Here is an 18,055-nt window from a genome sequence, read left to right on the forward strand (position 1 = left end):
TTGAAATCTCTGTACTTACATTTCTCCAAATGGCTCTTAGCCATGTGGTCAGAGGAAGCTGTGGGGAGAGAGCTTTCTGAAGAGGGAACTCAGATGATCACTTCCTCTTAGCTCTGGTTACAATCCATGTCCTGCTCCCACACCCACAAGAAAAACATGTAAATAGACAACTTACGTTTTTGTAAGATTGAAAATGGTGCTCGTGAGTTTTGAGAGTGTGCTCACTTCCTACTTCAGGCCTGTAAAGTTCTGGCAACCAACTTTTGAACTATTGTATTGTGATGAAGCATTGCATGCTGGGATGTGTAGTCTGAAGGCTTCTCTCCATGGATAGGTGCAGCCTGCACCTTTCTGTTCAAATAGATGGGGCCCTCAGGCTCCTGGCAAGTTTCCAACATGGCCCATGGTTGGGCAAAATTGGTCCAGTCTGGAATAAATCTGAGTGGGCCTGAGTTCTAGCTGGATGGTGGCCTGTGCTGATTTAGTAGTGGGTAAGCAACACCTTTCTACTGCGCATGTGAAAGGGGAGCAAATCTTTAACTGGGATAGAGACATGCAGCTGATCAGGTTCCAGTATTTGATACACAAATGCTCCTGAACTTAGAATTTTAATCTAGATAACAGGCAAACCCAAGATCCATTGGGCATTTTAAACCATCACGGGAGAACCCAAAGCTGCTTTCTGGAGCCTGGGATGGGAGGATTAGAAACTGGCTCAGAGACAAAACAGTAGGAATAAATGGCCAATTTTCAACATGGCAAAAGGTTAACAGTGAGCCCTTCCCACCCCCCAGCTTCGAGACAAAGTGTGTGTCGATCGGTGAAAGGATAGTGAAAAAAGCAGGCCTTGTTTGGATGTGTCCAGAATGGGATAGGTTGAAAATACTGAAATTTTGTCATGTAAAGATCAATGTTATACTCTCATCTAGAATACTGCAGTCAGTTGTAGACACCTCAGAAAGAATATAGCCAAAGGGATACCCAAATGGACCACAGAAGTAGTTAGAGGCCTAGAGAGTAGAAAAAATGGGCTAGTTTAGTTTGAGACCAGTAAGGGGGGGGGTTGAAAGAGACAAACAGTGCTGAATGGGTCAGAGGCGATAAATTGCTGGGTGTCCCTTTTACTTTCTTTCAGAATACAAACTCGGAGGGACATTCAGTGAAATCTATCGGCAACAGCCTTAAGCTGATAAAGGGAAATACTTTTACGTAGCACAAAATCAGCTTGTGGAACTCCGCTGAAGTCATCACTCGGGTCAAGCGTTTAGTAGGCTTCAGCAATCTATTGGACAATTATATGGATAATTAGCATCCACAATTACATTAGATTAAAATGTTTTAGAATTATTCCGAGACGGTTCTATAAATCCTTCCTCTTTGGGCCATCTGCTGACTGACAGGTTGGGAAGAAACCTCTTTTATGGGCAGGCTATTCCGTAATTCTCCACTACAGGAGGTCTTACGTTTTGTTGTCAGTGACAGGTGTGTACTAGCTGGACCATTGGTCCAACCCAGTATGGCAATTGTTGCTCCTCTACCCATCTTTCCTGGCTCTGTCCTTCCAGGCCCCCCTCTCACTAGGCACTTTGCTTGCCAGTATAGTAGACATCTCTTCAAGCTTCTCATTAATCTGTTGTTTTTACAGGTACAGCCAGACTACAAGGAATCAGAGTTCCCTATGGTAAGTCCCCAAATACCTACATAAATTAGTATGTTGCATAGTATATTCTTAAATTACTCATACATTGGTAATGCTCTTTTGTGTGAAAGAAGCAATGAATGGCTCCTATGAGTGTACTGGCAGTTAATAAAGTGGTCAGCACCTGGGTGTGGTCATCTGTACCTTCTTAGGGCCAGGAGTTGCTTCTGCTTATTCCATAAATGCTCTCTTTTTGTTACTTAATCTCTCTAGCTGGCTGTCATCTGATGATGACAGAGCTCGGCTAAATTAGCGAACGTAGTTCTAGTACGTAGAAGTAGAAGGGGATATCAAGTGAGGAACTGCCTAGGGTGAACCTAGAAGAGATCATTGGGAGTGGAGGGAATGTTTTTGTACGTCACTGCTCAGTTTCATCCCAACAGTGATTGGTCTCCCAAAGGAAGTGTGGGAAGCCCTGCTTCATTAATTTCAAACGAGATCAGAGAACTCCTTCAGAGTCCTGTAAGGACTAGTCCTACACTGGCCAGGGAGGGAGAAGGCCTGGTGCTGGGATAGAGAGGTATCGCCACTCATTTCTGCTTGGCTTCCCATTCCTAGGTAACGCACCAAAACTTCACCGTGTCTAAAGTACCGAGTAATACCAGCTGTACTAAATGGTCAAGCGGCCCCACGTACTCAGACGTGCTGCAGGCCCTGTCTGCCAGTGAGAGGCAGTGTGTGGAAACAGTTGTCAACATGGGATACTCTTACGAAGACGTCATGACAGCCATGAAGAAGAAAGGACAGAATATAGAACAGGTAAAAGCTCTTGCAAAGGAGTGTGGGAGCTCCAAAGGTGCAGCCATCTCGGTCAGTAGTGTGAACCCCACGGCCTTACAAAAACCAAAACACTTAAGACCTAATGGAGGTCTGGAGTTTTCCGTAATTTGCAGATTAACGGGGAATGAATTTTGGAGGTGAAGTGTGGGGGTCACTAGTACCAGGTGAACTGGCTACAAGGAAAGCGCGTCCGTTGGCTGCCGCCAGTGGCAGCTTCAGACGTGAGACATTCCTTAGGTCAGCACCAGCCTAGAAATGCTTCCTGCCCACTGTTCTGAAATCGGGGAACTTCAACCACACGTGGCCTTTCCTCGTTTGGGGGGAGAGAGGCTGGGCTTGGAGATCTAGACTTGGAGATCTAGACTTCAGGTGAGGCATTTCAGCCTGGACCTTCGCCTTGCTCAGATACAACGGTGGGGAAAGCCACACAACTGGGCCAACTGCCTGAAGGCTTTTTTGCAGGCTCACTATTGGGGAGATCTTGGCCCAGTGTTCCCTCTAATTTTTCCCACCTACGTGCGGAATGAATTTTGTTATGTGCACCAATATGGAGGTGATGTGTGACACCTCGCCTCCATATTGGGGCACATAACAAAATTCATGTGGCAGGGCTGGGGCAGAGGGTTGGGGTGTGGGCTCAGGGGTGGAGCTGAGGATGAGGGGTTTGGGGTGCAGGCTGTCCTGGGGCTTCAGTGGGGAGAGAGTACTTCTCTCCCCCCCAACCCTCCGCAGCTCTCTCTCCCCACAGCAGCATCTGGGATGTGGGGGATAGGTGCCTCTCCCCACCTCAGGAGCTCTGGGGCTGGGGCCGTGGGATAAGCACCTCTCCCCCGGCTGTGGCAGGTCCGTGTTGGGGCTGGGGTGGGGCTGCGGGGTAGGCGCGGCAGGGCCAGGGCTGGGGTGGGGCCGCATTATAGGCACTTTTTCCCCCGGCCGCAGCAGGTCCAGGTCTGGGCTGGAGCCAACGGGGAGAGGCATCTCTCCCTGCTGCAGCCCTGAGCACCTGCGCGGCGCTTAATAGGCTGCTGTGTGGCCACGCAGCTTAGAGGGAACGTAGTCTTGGCCCCAAAGGGTTTGATGAGGGAGAAATGACACATGCTGGCTTTAGCAGTGATGCAGCAGCTGGCTCTTTTGAGAGCGTGGCGTTCTTCAGTCACTGCAGCGTATGGTGCACATGGCCTCAGAAAGGTCAGGTCACATAGGTCACTTTATTGCATCGTGAAGTGGCAGTTACGAGTCTGTTGGATCTGTTTGAGACCCAGAAAATGTTTCTACCCAAACAAATAGGGGAAGAATGCTGCCAAATTTTCCTTGTTCTTACAGTTGCTCTGTGCCCCCTTCAGAGCGTCTCCCTGGCCACCAAGAGCACAGAGGCAGATGGGTTTAGTGCCCCTTCAGTGCTTGCAGTTGGTGGAAAGGATACTTCGTATTGGCTGCTTGAGTGATTCATCTTCTTTCCAGCCAATAGCAAACGTAAAGCCTCTTTGTACTCTAGAGCAGTGATTCTCAACCGGGGCATGCACACCTCTAGGAGTACGCACGCATTTTCCAGGGGATACAGCAACGCATACAGATATTTGCCTAGTTTTACAACAGGCTACATAAAAAGCACTAGTGAAGTCAGTACCAATTAAAATTTCATACAACGACTTGTTTCTACTGCTCTATATACTGAAGTAGATAAGTACAGCATTTATATTCCAATTGATTTATTATATAATTCTATGGTAAAAATGAGTCAGCAATTTCCCAGTAATAACGTGCTGTGACACTTCTGGATTTTTATATCTGATTTTTGTATGCAAGTGGTTTTTAAGTGAGGTGAAACCTGGGGGTACGCAAGACAGATCAGACTCCTGAATCGGGTACAGCAGTCTGGACATGTTGAGAGTCACTAGTCTAGAGGAGCCACAAAGAGCTGGCAGTCGTGGTGTGTGTGACTTCTGGAGACTCTGCAGAAGGTGTCAAGTTAAAAGCCCAACTTCAGAGCTGGGTGGCTGGAGAGCGGCAGCTGCTGACTGAGGGCCCAGCTCTGCAGGCAGCAGCACTGAAGTAAGGGTGGCAACACCATGAGAACGGCCAGACTGGGTCAGACCAAAGGTCCATCAAGCCCAGTGGCCAATGGCAGGTGCCCCAAAGGGAATGAACAGACAGGTTATCATCAAGTGATACCATACCGTGCCATCCTTACTTCTGCGCTGCTGCTGGTGGTGGCTCTGCCTTCATAGCTGGGCTTCCAGCCAGCTGCTGCCGCCCTCTGGCTGCCCAGCTCGGAAGGCAGCGCCACCACCCCCACCAGCAGCACAGAAGTAAGGGTAGCAGTACCATGATCCCCCTCCTCTCTACAATAACCTCCCCCACAGCTCCCTATTAGGTCAGGACCCCCTCCAGTTACAATAGCCTGAAATTTCAGATTTAAAGAGCTGAAATCGTGACATTTACTATTTTTAAAATCCTATGCCCGTGAAATTGACCAAAATGGACTGTGAATTTGGCTCTTATCTCAGCAGAGCATCCAGTAAGCTGAACTGATCTCAAAAGGTGCGACAGCTTTCAGATTGGATCAGCTCCCTGAAGTCTGGGGGGAAACCAGGGTTCAAAAGACTTTTCATCTTGATCACTGAACCCTCAGCAGGGTGTTAAAAATGGTTGCTGTGTAGGAGTACTAGCCACTTCTGAAAAAATGACTTGATGGCAGAGATTTTATCAGCATTAAAAGGCAAAAGAATGGCCAGCCTTTAATTTATAGACTGCTTCTGTCTGAAAGAGTGAAAACCAAAGCTCACGGAGTGGGAGAATGAAAGGCCAAAAGAGTTTAGTTCAGCTTCTCTGAACAAGTTCCTGTGCTGAGAACCTGTTACTCACGACAAGGACTTTCTCTAAGTAGTTAGTGAAGCCCTGTCAATGGGCTGTGGGGCCAATGGTGAGTTACTCTCCTATCTTACTTTTCGCCCCACAGGTTCTTGATTATCTGTTTGCGCACAGCCAGCTCTGTGAGAAGGGCTTCGATCCTCTCCTTGTCGAAGCAGCTCTGGAAATGTACCAGTGTTCAGAGGAGAAGGTGAGGCTGTGTTGGTTACATGCCAAGGGGAGGTGCTTTGCTGTGTTGTGGCGGCAGGGTTACTTCACTGACTTTCAGAGAGCATCTCTCGCCGTGGAAGTCGAGCGAATGCCTGTTCGGCCATTGAGAAACCGCTTATTTGGGAGCGGTTCCGCTCCGATTACAGAATTGTTTCCTCCGCTTCCGAATATCAGCCACTTTCAGTATTTTTGCTACTGCAACATTTGCATGAAAACAGGAGACCTGCCTTGAGATCTCATCTGCTCCAGCTGCCTTGCTTGAAGTCCTGCATCCGTTTGTGGCACCAACTGCTTGCTGCAGCCGATGTCACAAAGGACTGATTTCAGCAGCAGTAAATTTATTTTAAACTCAGATTTTGTTTTAATGCCAGAGACTTGGCTCCTGTGAGGCTGGGAAGCTGACTGTAAGAAGGGTTGGTGTTTAATCTCCCGGACGCTAAGGATCATTGCATTCACTCTCCAAATACTGCACTGAGGTCCTGGGGCTTGTGTCCTGAGCACTTCAAGGGTGAGGCTGTGCCCTCAGCTTGTGCCCTGTGCCCCCTTTACTGTACCATTCCCTCTTTAAAACGAGCCGTCTCCTGACTTATGGCTTTGACAGCAAGACTAGGCAGCCAGCCTCGCCCCACCCGTCTGTTCCACATAGTCGCTGCTCCTTCAGTGCCCGCGCTCCCTCTTTAGCTTGTGCTGCTGGTACATGCCGGCTCCCCTGCTCTTTCCTGGGCTCAGGATGGGAATGGGACTTGGCAGAAGGAGGGTCAGGCAAGCATAAGGGGCAGCTCCTGGTATGGCAGAGGTGGAGTGGCGTGGACTTGGCTGCAGGAAGGAATCTGCACCCAGCCCCTCCTGTAAACCTGGCAACAGAACCAGCCTCACCCAAACCCAGGAAATAGCCAGTCCTTAGGTGACACCCACTTCGGGAAAAGCTTACATAAGTTTGGCCGGGGGGGGGGGGGGGGGGGGAAGCCAGAGGTCTTGTTAGGGACGTGAGTTGCAAATGAAACCGCTTTCTATGAATTCACGATTCAGGTGTCTCCTCCTTCTGTCAGCCCTGGGTGTCTCTGCTGAGACTCAGGGCTCCCAGTTCTGGTGGTGCTGTTGGTGGACACCTGTCTGCTGGACACTGGGTTGATCCCACCAACGTCCCGTAAGCTCTGAAGAGCCATGTGATAGCAAGGGCAGTTGTACAGATCCCAGACTCAGCCCCAGGGGCCTTTAGCTTCCAACAAGCATGGTCACGACTTCAAATGGATGCAGCAGAAGCGGAAAGGGCAGGCTTTGGCCTACGTGGCCAATGCAGGGTTCAGACTGGTTCTGTCCAATCCTTGGGAAAGGCCCACGAAACCAGCAGGCTGCTGGGTGGCCTCAATGAAGAGCATATTGGGGACTGATCCCTAACTCTTGATGGAGACGATGTAGGCCCCAATGATGGTCTTTAGCCTAGAATGGTTAATTCACGCAACAGAAGCTAATGAGGCATAACAGACGCACTGCAGCCCAAGCTTCATTGCCGGCTGGTTTCTTTAGTAGTAATAGTATCACCATAGTGCCTAGGAGCCCTCATCCTAGATCAGGCCCCCCTTGTGCTAGATCTTGGATGAACACAGGACTGTCTGAAAGAGCCAGCAGTCTTAAGTGTGAGTCGAGACTGACGGGGGAGTACAAGGAAACCATGAGGCAGTGTAGGTCAGCATGCTGGGCAGGGGTCTCTGACACCAGCCATCTAACCATTGTAGGGATTACAAAGGCAAAGGAGGGTTTTGAAGGTGGATATGAATAACGAGGACAGCCGAATGGCCGCCATGCCGCTAAGTGTGCGTCCTTTAAACAAGTGCGGTTGAACTGGTTTGTCTAGGGCATCTGGGAGTTTTGGCCATTAACTGAGCAGCCCCCATTCTGGCCAGTGGCAAGAGACCAGCCCTGCATTGCCTTCCCAGCCCCCTATCAGCATCCCCTGAATCAAAGCTGAGCCTTCCCCTTCTCAAACACTGAATGTGTCTCTCTCTTCTAGACAACAGAACTTCTCCAGCTCATGAGTAAATTTAAAGAAATGGGCTTTGAACTGAAAGACATTAAGGAGGTCTTATTATTACATAACAATGACCAGGACAATGCTTTGGAAGATCTAATGGCCCGTGCAGGAGCCAGCTGAAGACGCTGGGGTTCTTGGAGTACAATGGAGAGCGCCTCCAGGGGAGGGCAGCCTGCCCGTGTAACCAGACCTCTGCCATCTTCACAGCCGAAGAGTGTGATGTGCTCTCTCTTTGGGAAGAAGCCCTGCGTTTCGTGTACATTGGAGACTGCGACTGACCGAGCCCATCTGCCTGCGTCACTCCAGCGCGCTCTTCCCATTGAGAGGAGTTAACTTCCTTTCTTAAATTAAATTTTGAAAGTGCCCTTTCCTAGGTTCCCTTTTCTGGTTTGGCCACAAAGAGTTTAGACTGCCCGACCTCTACTGGAATTGTACATAGACAAAGCTGGAAGTATTTTTTTTCTCACTATTGCACTGGACTCGGACAGAGGAATGCAAAGTTGGATTTGAAACAAGAATGCTCTGGTTCTTTGAAGCTGCTTTCATGGTGTCAGCTTCTACTGAAACACTGACTGTATCACAGTTCAGAGTAACTGAAGTTGACGTTTAGTGCAATGGATTTTTATTTTTATTGGGTTGAAAATTAGTCTGTAACTTAGTGGAACACTGGTTTCTAACCTGTCACTATGCATAAAGAGAGACGCTGTTCCTTTCCCTCTTGTTTTTGGCCCTTCTGCCACACACTTCTGCCAGGCATAGGTGTCCAGTGCTTGAGTGGTGTGTAAACAGAGTTTTTTTTTCCACAACAGGTAAGCTCTGAACTCTAGCTGGACTCACAGCCAGTGGCTTGAACCGAAGAGGTCAGAGCTGGGCCTCTGCAATCTCTCTCCTCCAGGTTTATAGGTTATTTAAACAAATGCCCTCCTAGGAAATCAGTTGATGGTCTGTTTTAAATGATATTCAGTGTGAAGCAGGGGGTTTCTTTCAAGCACTTTCTTTAAATACAAACAATATACTCACTGCATTAGTTCCATTTTTTTCCCCACACTGCTTTAGTTACATATTCAATAACATCTAGTAATAGACATCAGTTTTTTTTGTTGGGTTTTGATAGTTCAAAATGTATTATGTTGTACATTGTTAAAGATCTAAATACATAAAATATAAGCAGTTTCTTGATGAATCTTTAATTTGCTAAATATTTTGATTCTGTAGAAAACTACTAATAAAACCCTAAAATGGAATTCCCAGTGTCAAGTTTCTATCTCTTGCGCTCTGGTTTCAGTAGAGGAGGTGAACTCCTGTTACAATTGGGAGGAGGGATGTAATCCTAATCAGTCCCACCTAGTAAGTCCTCCAAACCCAGGCAGTTCCTGCCACGCTCAAATGCTCCAGGCTTGTATTGTGTCTATTTGACAGAGCTGGACACAACTCACAAGGAACTATCAGAACAGTTTTTAAAATGTCACTGTTACAGAGACTCTCATTTGTCTGTCATTTGCTCCTTACTTCTGAAAGTTGAATTTTTCCCCATGAAAAATCTCTGCCCAGGAAGGAACCCCCCCTCAGAATGGGCATGAAATGCATTGCTAGAGAAGCATAGCTTACTTTAACCAAACCTCCTTTTATACAGATTCACCTCTTTGTGGTTCTGTGTCAGCACATTTAAAAAAAAAAAAAAGGTCTTGTTGGAGAGCAAATATGTCAGCACTTGTTCGAGTATCCCAGCACACACTAACCTGCTGTGGTGCCGATTTACCCTGGAGCTGTTAGCTGCTTCATGCTAACTTGCACAGCAGTTTCAATATCACTTTCCAGCTTGAGAGAAGCTATTGAGACACTTACCAGTGGGCATATACAGAGCCAGCCTGCTTCAGGTTGTTAAACAAAAATTGTCATGGAAGACCCCAACCAATGTTTTCCCCAGCCAGCTGGTCCTAAATTATGTAGCAGGGTCTCTGAATTCTGTAGTACCCGATGCAACAGGGTGGAAATTCTCTGGCACCTTCATTTTTGCCTTAAGGAAAGGGGTGGGGGGAAGATTAGTGGTTTATATATATATACAACTTAATACAGTCAGTGCAATAGCCAGTACTTATTCCTCACCTCAGGAAGTTTGGGACTGGGATAAGCACATCTGGGGCATTTTTTTTCACTAAAACAATCAGCAGCAAAATGATCAATGTGACACACTTCAATTGACATATTTAGATTTCAGAGTTAACCCGTTTAAATTAATGGGGCAGTTTGCAGCCTCCAGAGATACTGTCTGAGGCAGAGAATAGTGAAAACGTGAGGCGTGGAAGCAACCCAACTGTGAGGGCTAGAAACGGTAACTTTAAAAAACAAAAAACCCTCAGGTTTTGAAGCACAACTCTGAGGCAAGAAACAGATTCTACAGCCCAGAAATTCACAGGGACCTGGCTGTCTCCCCCTGCTGGTAGCGAGTGGGAAACTAGTGGTAGGTGAATGACATGGCACACTTACATTGACACACCCTTTTTCCTGGGGTGTATTTTTCTCAACTAATATTGGTATGAAAGGTCCCCGAGGAATATTTGCTCATTGTAGTGTCCAGGTGAATATCCACTGAAAGCAGATCTGTTTCAGAGAGGCCAGTGTAGGACACAGTTCAAAGCAGCAGTCTGTGTAGTAGGGGGACCAATCTCCTTGGGAATAGGTTGGCTAGAGTACTCAGGAGGGGGTTAAACTAATAGCTGAAGAGACCACAAATCACACTAGGGTCCAAGATGGCTGTTTCCTTAGCCCGATGGGTAGGGAAAAAAACCTGTGAGATCATAAGGGGCTTCAATTTGAGTGACATGCTGGAGTTCTCATACTGCCAGGCCTAAAACAGCCTTGGAATTTCTAAACATTATATCAATTTCCTAACTCAAAAAGTGTTGTAGGCAACGCAGGGGAGTTGTAGATTAGAGCTTGTCTAAACAGCGGCATAATCACAGAAGTAAAGGTTAATGGTAGTTTAGGTACAATTGATCATGATTTGATCACATTTATAATGTTCAAGCAGAATAAAGTCCAGACTAGTAATATATACGCACTTGGTGCTTTAATCAGGCCAGTTTCACAAAGATGAAAACAAGTACCTGTCCTGCTTTGAGCAGGGGGTGGGACTAGATCCCTCCTGAGGTCCCTTCCAACCCTGATATTCTATGATTCTATAAATTAGGAGCCAAATCGGCTGGGAGGAATAATTTAATCAGAAAAATGCGAATGACAATTGGGAATTATTTATGAATGTCTTATGAGATGCCCCACAAGCCATAATCTAGGGAAAAGGCAGTGGTGGTTAAATTACATTATATAAAACAAATGGTAGAAAGGGAAAGTGGAGAGTAATGACTATAAATCAGAAGTTAGGAACTGTAGAAAATTGATAAAGGGAAGCTACGGGACACAAGGAGAAATGTATGGCCAGTAGCGGTAAGGACAATAAGGAGGTTTTAAAATCTATTAGGAACAAAAAATACTGCCAATGGTATTTAGTTCATTACTAGATGGAAATGGTAGAATTATCAATAATAAGGCAGAGGTGTTCAATAAATATTTCTGTTCTGTATTTGGGGAAAGACAATTCAGTCTCCTATGGTAGTAACTCTAGTCCACTAGTATCTCTAGAGGATGGTAAACAGAAGCTATTAAAGTTAGATATTTTCCAATCAGCAGGTCCAGATAATTTGCATCCAAGCGTGTTAAAAGAGCTGGCTGAGGTGCTTGCTGAACTGTTAATGTTGATTTTCAGTAAGTCTTGGAGCACTGGGGAAGTTCCAGAAGACTGGAAGAAAATTAATGTTGTGCCAATTTTTAAAAAGGGGAAATGGGATGATGCAGGAATTATAGGTCTATCATGGATCCCTGGCAAGATAATGGAGTGGCTGATCCGGGATGTGATTTACTAATGAACTAAAGGAGGATAATGTAATTAATACAAATCAACATGGGTTTATGGAAAACAGAGCCTGTCAAACTATCCTTTTTTTGGTGAGATTATACATTTGATTGACAAAAAGATAATGTTGATGTAATATACTTAGCCTTCTGTAGGGCATTTGATGTACTACTCCAAGATATTTTGATTAAAAAACAAAAATGATATCAAATTAACAGGGCACATATTAAACTGATAGCTCTCAAAGTGCAGCAGTAAATGGGGAATTATCTAGCGGATCTGTTTCCAGTGGGGTTCCACAGGGATTGGTTCTGGTGCCCACAGTTCAAGAAGGATGTTGATAAATTGGAGAGGGTTCAGAGAAGAGCCATGAAAATGATTAAAGGATTAGAAAACCTGCCTTTTAGTGATTGAGCTCTTTGAGTCTATCAATTTAGCTTAACAAAGAGAAGGTTATGGGGTGACTTGTTTATAGTCTAGAAGTATCTGCCTGGGGAACAAATATTTAATAATGGGCTCTTCAGTCTAGCAGAGAAAGGTATAACACCAACCATTGGCCAGAAGTCAAAGTTAGACAAATTGAGACTGGAAATAAGGTGAACATTTTTAATAGTGAGAGTAATTAACCGTTGGAACAATCTACCCAGGGCTGTGTGGATTCTCCATCATTTTCAAATCAATGTTGTATGTTTTTCTAAAGTCTGCTCTAGGAGTTGGTCTAGATGATCACATTGGTCCCTCCTGGCCTTAGAATCTCTGAAGCTGTCTGCCTTCCACATGGTTAAGGGTTAATTAAAATGACAGGGCTGCCAAACCCTACTCATACCCTACCTGTTGGCTGAGTGAGAACCTTAGGGCTGCCACCAATTGTAATGGTGAAAGCCTGGAAGAAAGCCCATATTCTGCGGCTCTGGGAGAGGTGGTGGCAGCTGTCACTCTGTGCCCATTGCATTCCGTGAGTTAAGAACAGCACTGTGGCTCACATGCACAGCTGCCCCTGAACCTTTTAGGCACCAGTCCACAATTGTCTCTGCTATAACTGACTGTACCACTGCCTCAGCGTCCTCTGTTTGTCTCCGGAGCACACAGGCACGAGGCTGCCAGTGGCAGCCTATCATGGCGCTTGTTACTCCACGGTCCATTTTTAAACTTCAAAACCTCTTTCTATTCTTTGTTCTGCCCCAGGTTTCTGGTGTGGTCAGTCATCTCTCCCTGTCACTGTGCTCACTGTAACAGGGCAAGACTCTGAGTGGAGGTGCTGCAGGCTGCAAATTATTTAAAAAAAAAAAAATTAAAATGATCAATCGTGCAGCTGGCCAAGTTACTGGCATGATGCTTCTGAACCAAGATGTCAAGGGAAGTGCTGGGCTTGTGTGTGGGGCCGTGGTGTTTATACTTCTGCCCCGTTGAGCATTATCTTTTACAATCTAACTTGGATTAGATCACAACAATACATTTAATCGTGGACAAAGTGTACAAGAGCCTTTGGTAGTCAATAGAATTTTAATTTAAATACAGTACATTTAAGCACAACCCAAAAGTCGGTCATGCACGCTAGCATCCACTCACTGCACTCAAATTCAAAAGTGAATTCATTTTAGTTCTTAGTTTACGTGATTTTACATGGTCAGGCTCTTCCTACAACCAGGTTGTTTTATAAACCGTACACACCCCATTCATCAATCTGAAATGAAAACCATCTCGCTCAGACTTCACTGTAATAGACAGCAAGCGCATACCTGTAAAGGGACGCCAACTTGCACACGAATTAAAGCAACATCTAAGTAACAGAACTGAAAGACTGGAGGGGAGAAATATTGTTAGTGCATTCGACAGCAGCTTGTGTAGTCAATATTACCGTTTCCTCTCTGTACTCGGGATCCAATTCTCCAAACAAGTGGGCCTTTAACACACGACTGCTGTGCTTAATGTTAATGCGTGCACGTGTTTCCAGGCTTGGTGCCTTAGTTTCCTCTCCTGTTTATGAGCGTCTCTTACACAGTAACAGGCAAGAAAAATATTAAGTAGAAAAATTAGATTGTGCCACCACAACCCAAGGACACATGTAGTACCTGAGAGGAGTTAACTCCTTTTGAAAAACTGCCTAGATTTCAAGTTATTGGGGGCCCTTTTAACTTAAAATGTACAGGGAGAATCATACTCTGCTCAGTCAACTCTCCTTGAAATGGGTTTGCTAGGCTGAAATGTGCCAGTTCTAATCCCTTTCATACAGCACTGAAGACTGAGCACTGAGACAGAGCACTTAAGGCTTACATTCAGCTGAGGTGCAAAAATCCTGTATCCAAACTGGCTCCCACCTCCTGGACGGATGGCTGCTTCGCTCATCCATATTGTCACTGATACATCCTGGAAAACTAGTGAGGTAAGATCAATGGGTTTTTCATGCAACTGGTGTCACAAATGGTTCTTCTCCGGCCACCCACTTAGAAATGGCCATTTTAAATAATCCCGTAGGAACATGGCTAACCCTTCTCCCGGTAAACTTTCAGGCTTTTGCTTTGCTGAGCCTTTCTTTAAAATTCTTCTCCCTGGTATGTGGAGGTTTTATTACTCACCTGTGCCTGCCTGCGTGCCTTTGGGGCCCCTCTGCTTCCCAAATGTAAAGACACAGAGTCCTGCCACTTGCTTCTAGTCTTCGCCTTGGCAGGTGCTCACTTCCTGCTCTGTATATAACCATCTGCCCCGAGGAACCCTCTCCTCTTCCTGTGACCACTGCACACACTTCCCTCCCACCTCCTGCCTAACCTGCATGCTAGCCACAGCACTCCACCACCAAGCTTTGTCTTCTGCAAATATGCTAAGAACTTGCTATGGACGCTATTGTAAAATGTCAGTATCTACCTGCTTGCAGTCCTGGAACGTTCAATGATAGACTGTCTGCTGTATCTTGGCCCCTCTCTGAGCATTCCTGACCCACAAGGAATGGAGGGGAGGGGAAGGGCTTTCCAACAATCATGTATTTTAAAGGAAAATTCCCAAAGAAACTCAGTGTCACCTCTCCTCTTACCACTCAGTAATTAGAACCACCTAGGGACTAGTGTACGGAAATGCATGTTCCTCCATGTTTTTTTTCCTTGACTACTGACTATCAAACATGTCTGCCTTGGTACATGGCAAGGTATTACGCTTAAAGGATATAAAACAGGTACTTTCTCGCTCCATGTCTGAATGCCTCATTTCCCTGAGGAGTGAAAGCGGCTTTCTAAGAGGCAAAGGCAACCTGGCTGGCTTCCTGGAGCTGCTGGTTTCAACTGTGACGTGATGCTGGCTTGTAATCTGAATACATGGAAAATCTTAACTCCTCACATCTTGGAATACAGCCTCTCTGCTCCCAGAGATAAGCCAGCCGGTTGCGAGAGGGAGACCTGACAGCAAGGGAAGTCAGAGAACTTTGAAAGATCACTTCTGAATTTAAGGTTGCTTTGCATATTTCTTGCCTTAGAATTCTGTTCCTGAGCATTTGTTATATGTAAAGTTTCTAGGAGCATTTGCACAGGAGTTACCTTTGCAGAGCCCCAAGCCACTAGCTAACACTGTCTGTCTGTCTAGCTGAAAGGTTACTGTACTACTGCCTGTCACAAGCCCAGGCTCCAGTGCAGTTATGGTTGCAGACTGGAAATTCAGATTCTCAGAGGATACACTGTTACTTCACCCCTGACATTTATGATTAACTCCAATATTTTGACCAAGCCCCTTTTGCCTATGTCCAAGTTCTTTATAAACTCAGATTCCTCTGAGAATAGATTTTAGAATGTGTTCAGTTTCTGGAGTACATGATCTGAGCTGCACCTTCTTCAAGGTCACTTATGGCTTAAGCTGGTATACTCCTTTGTGGAGCAAACGTGGGACGTCAGAGACCTGGCCGTTGTATCTGTGGAGGGATCTAGTTGATGGCTCTGAGGTGTGGGATTCAGCAGCCAACTTCAGGAAATAGTGAGGCTAATGAGTGTCTAAACCCAAACACAACAAGCTGGTGATATTTTGCAGCTGGCTCTGAGGGGGGAAATCAGTTCTGCAGTTTGATCTGAATGGGAGAACTGTATTACTGCATAAGCTGCAGCAGTGGACAGATCCACAGCCATCCCACTTGCCACTAGGCCAAGATACACTGGCACCAATGTAAAATCAATACAGGCAGCAGCATGTGAACTTTCAGTGCAAGTTCTCTTGCACACGAGCCTTCTAAGAAGTCATTTATTGTCCATCACTTAAAGCATCCTTGCACTAGGTCTGCAGTGTTAGTACCGGGCACAGACTGACTGTAGCCACCTCCTTGGTTCTTCCGAAACTATAAACCAGTCTGGCTCGAACTAGATTTTCATTGAACGCCTGCCTGGTTATTTTACTCCAGCAAACAGCTGTTCCCCTTCATTTCCTCACTCGCTTCTTAAAACCGTTCTTGTAAGTCTGGAATATTTCTTTTCAGACTTTTCTGGTTTCAAAGGTTTTTCCTTTGCGTCATTTTCTCAGCAGCTCACAAGTGCCTTTAACGAGAGGAGCGAGTATGAAAACCTCACCCGGGGACTCCGGCTGCTGCAGGGTGCATTTTAAGGCGACAGAATTATTGCTTCAAAGCATATGGTTTCCTATTAGAAGGATGGACCTGGGAATGCAGAGCCCCTGGCTTCAAACCAGATCTATAAAGATTTCTCATTGACTTACATTTCTCTCAGCCGTTATCTAAAATATATGTTAATCAGAAACACCAAACTTGACACTAACCACCTCCCTTGCTGCAGGGGAACCTAACCCCCACCGGTGGGGAAATAGGGAGCATGTGTTGCCGGAACTAGTCCATGTGGGATGAATGCAATCCGAAGCGGACTAAGGTGGTGTAGTTCGTTGCAGGGTAGCGTCAGTCTCGGGCCAGGCTAAATAGAGCTGAAGCTGGGCTCGCATGCTTTGGATACACTTAGATTTCAGCATCAGGATTTCGTCCAGTTTGGTCACATACTTCTCAAAATCCTAGAGTGGAAAACAAATCAACAGAATTAATGCTAGCCGGTGGACGAGGGGGCAGAGGGGGAATAACTAGTACGCACTGAGTGAGGTGTGAGGAAAAGAGCTGCTCTTCGGAAGCAGTAAATAAAAGTACGTTTTGCATTCTACTTCCGTTGTCAGCGAAGCACTCAATATTCTCTTGGGAAAGGCCTGACCTTGAAAAACAGCACCGCTCTTTTTGCAAGAGCCTTGGGGCCCCAGCTCCTGGGGCTAACTGGCTTATTTACTGATCCCCCTGTACTTCTGTCTTCCAGTGAAGTTAGTGCTGGCAAAGGGGGCTGGATCAAAGGTTGGGCTGATAACAGTCCTACATAACTATGGTATTGATTGGGTGCCAGATACAGTAGTAAGAAAAGCACATTTGAAATGGGCTCTGCCCTTGCCATTCTCCAGTTCAGCTGTTCCCCCCTCTTCTCTCCAATCTACAGGAAAGATGCAATGCAAGCCCGTTCCTATCCATGCACCTCAGTCCTGACCTGGGGGGAATCAGCACTGTGACAGTCTCCATAGCCCATTCACTCTTAGGTCTCCCTCACTTGGGCCTGTCCATGTGATTTTTTGGGGGGGAAGGAAAGGTGGTGGGGATGGGCTGGTGATATTGATACCTGTATACTAAGAACTGAACGGAGTCCATTAGGTCACATGGTAGGAATTTGTGGTTTTGCTAAGGAAGCTCTGATTCAATTCCAAAGTAAATTTAAATTTAAAGAATTGCTGTCAGCGATTGGTTACAGAGCACAATCACTTAGAATCAACTGAACTGTGTGTTATGCAGTTTGGATGCTCTGCAACTTGTTATAAAGGGATTTGTGTTTCTAGATTATTATTGTATCAGGGATTATTAGTTGGTGTTTTATTAGGGAAAGAATACTGCCTGTGTCAATCATTTTATTGGAAGGCTGTATCTGTGTCTTCCATGTACTTCCTAAGCTACCTTCAAGACCCATGCCCAAGGAAAGAGATTAAGGGGGCAATAGGTGGGCTATTCTCGGAGCACCCCAAAACCTGTTTTTCAGGGTAACACACCAATGCCATGGAAAGACTCTTACTTGCCCTTAGGGAGCAGGTGAATATATTTTCCAAGTCCCTTCCAGTGAATGATAGAAATTCAGGCGGAAAAACTGAATATTAAAAAAGGAGAGCTGCCTCTGGCTAACCAAAGGAGTATTAGCATGGCGCTTGTCGAGCCCCTTACTGAACATCCCTGGTACGTTATTCTGTAAAGAAGCACCCGTGCTGTCAGCTTGGTAGACTTGCCACATGGTGGCTCCCATTCTGAATTCTCTCAGGCAAGAGTCCCTGCAGCCACACTTGAAGTTTGAAGCTGTTTGGAATGAAAATGCCTTTGACCAGAGGTGATGCAGAAGGGGAGCGTAGCTTCAGTGATACGGACAGAGAGCTGAAAAGGCAGCAAGACTTTGATCGGGGACATGGAAAGTAAAACAATTCTAGGTTTAGAGGAGCAGAGGGCCTTGTTACAAAACCAGCTGAAAGCTGTGTGCTTTTACAAGCAATAGAAGAGGATAACCCG

The 18,055-nt window shown here is 46.0% G+C and overlaps 2 protein-coding genes across 5 annotated transcripts in view; one reads left to right on the plus strand and one right to left on the minus strand.

Annotated features, from left to right (window-relative positions):
• Nucleotides 1-8,836, plus strand: part of UBAP1 (ubiquitin associated protein 1) — a 61,335-nt gene extending 52,499 nt beyond the window's left edge. For both annotated transcript variants that reach the window (XM_054032268.1, XM_054032269.1), the window contains 4 exons: nt 1,646-1,681; nt 2,258-2,458; nt 5,439-5,540; nt 7,572-8,836. In XM_054032268.1, the coding sequence (XP_053888243.1) occupies nt 1,646-1,681; nt 2,258-2,458; nt 5,439-5,540; nt 7,572-7,712 (480 nt within the window). In that variant the 3' untranslated portion in view covers nt 7,713-8,836. The remainder of the gene's footprint in view (nt 1-1,645; nt 1,682-2,257; nt 2,459-5,438; nt 5,541-7,571) is intronic.
• Nucleotides 8,837-13,014: 4,178 nt separating this feature from the next.
• Nucleotides 13,015-18,055, minus strand: part of KIF24 (kinesin family member 24) — a 38,628-nt gene continuing 33,587 nt past the window's right edge. For all 3 annotated transcript variants that reach the window (XM_054033106.1, XM_054033107.1, XM_054033108.1), the window contains one exon: nt 13,015-16,488. In XM_054033106.1, coding sequence (XP_053889081.1) covers nt 16,348-16,488 — 141 coding nt within the window. In that variant the 3' untranslated portion in view covers nt 13,015-16,347. The remainder of the gene's footprint in view (nt 16,489-18,055) is intronic.

This window comes from Malaclemys terrapin, chromosome 6, assembly GCF_027887155.1.
Source record: "Malaclemys terrapin pileata isolate rMalTer1 chromosome 6, rMalTer1.hap1, whole genome shotgun sequence".
Taxonomy (NCBI): domain Eukaryota; kingdom Metazoa; phylum Chordata; order Testudines; family Emydidae; genus Malaclemys; species Malaclemys terrapin.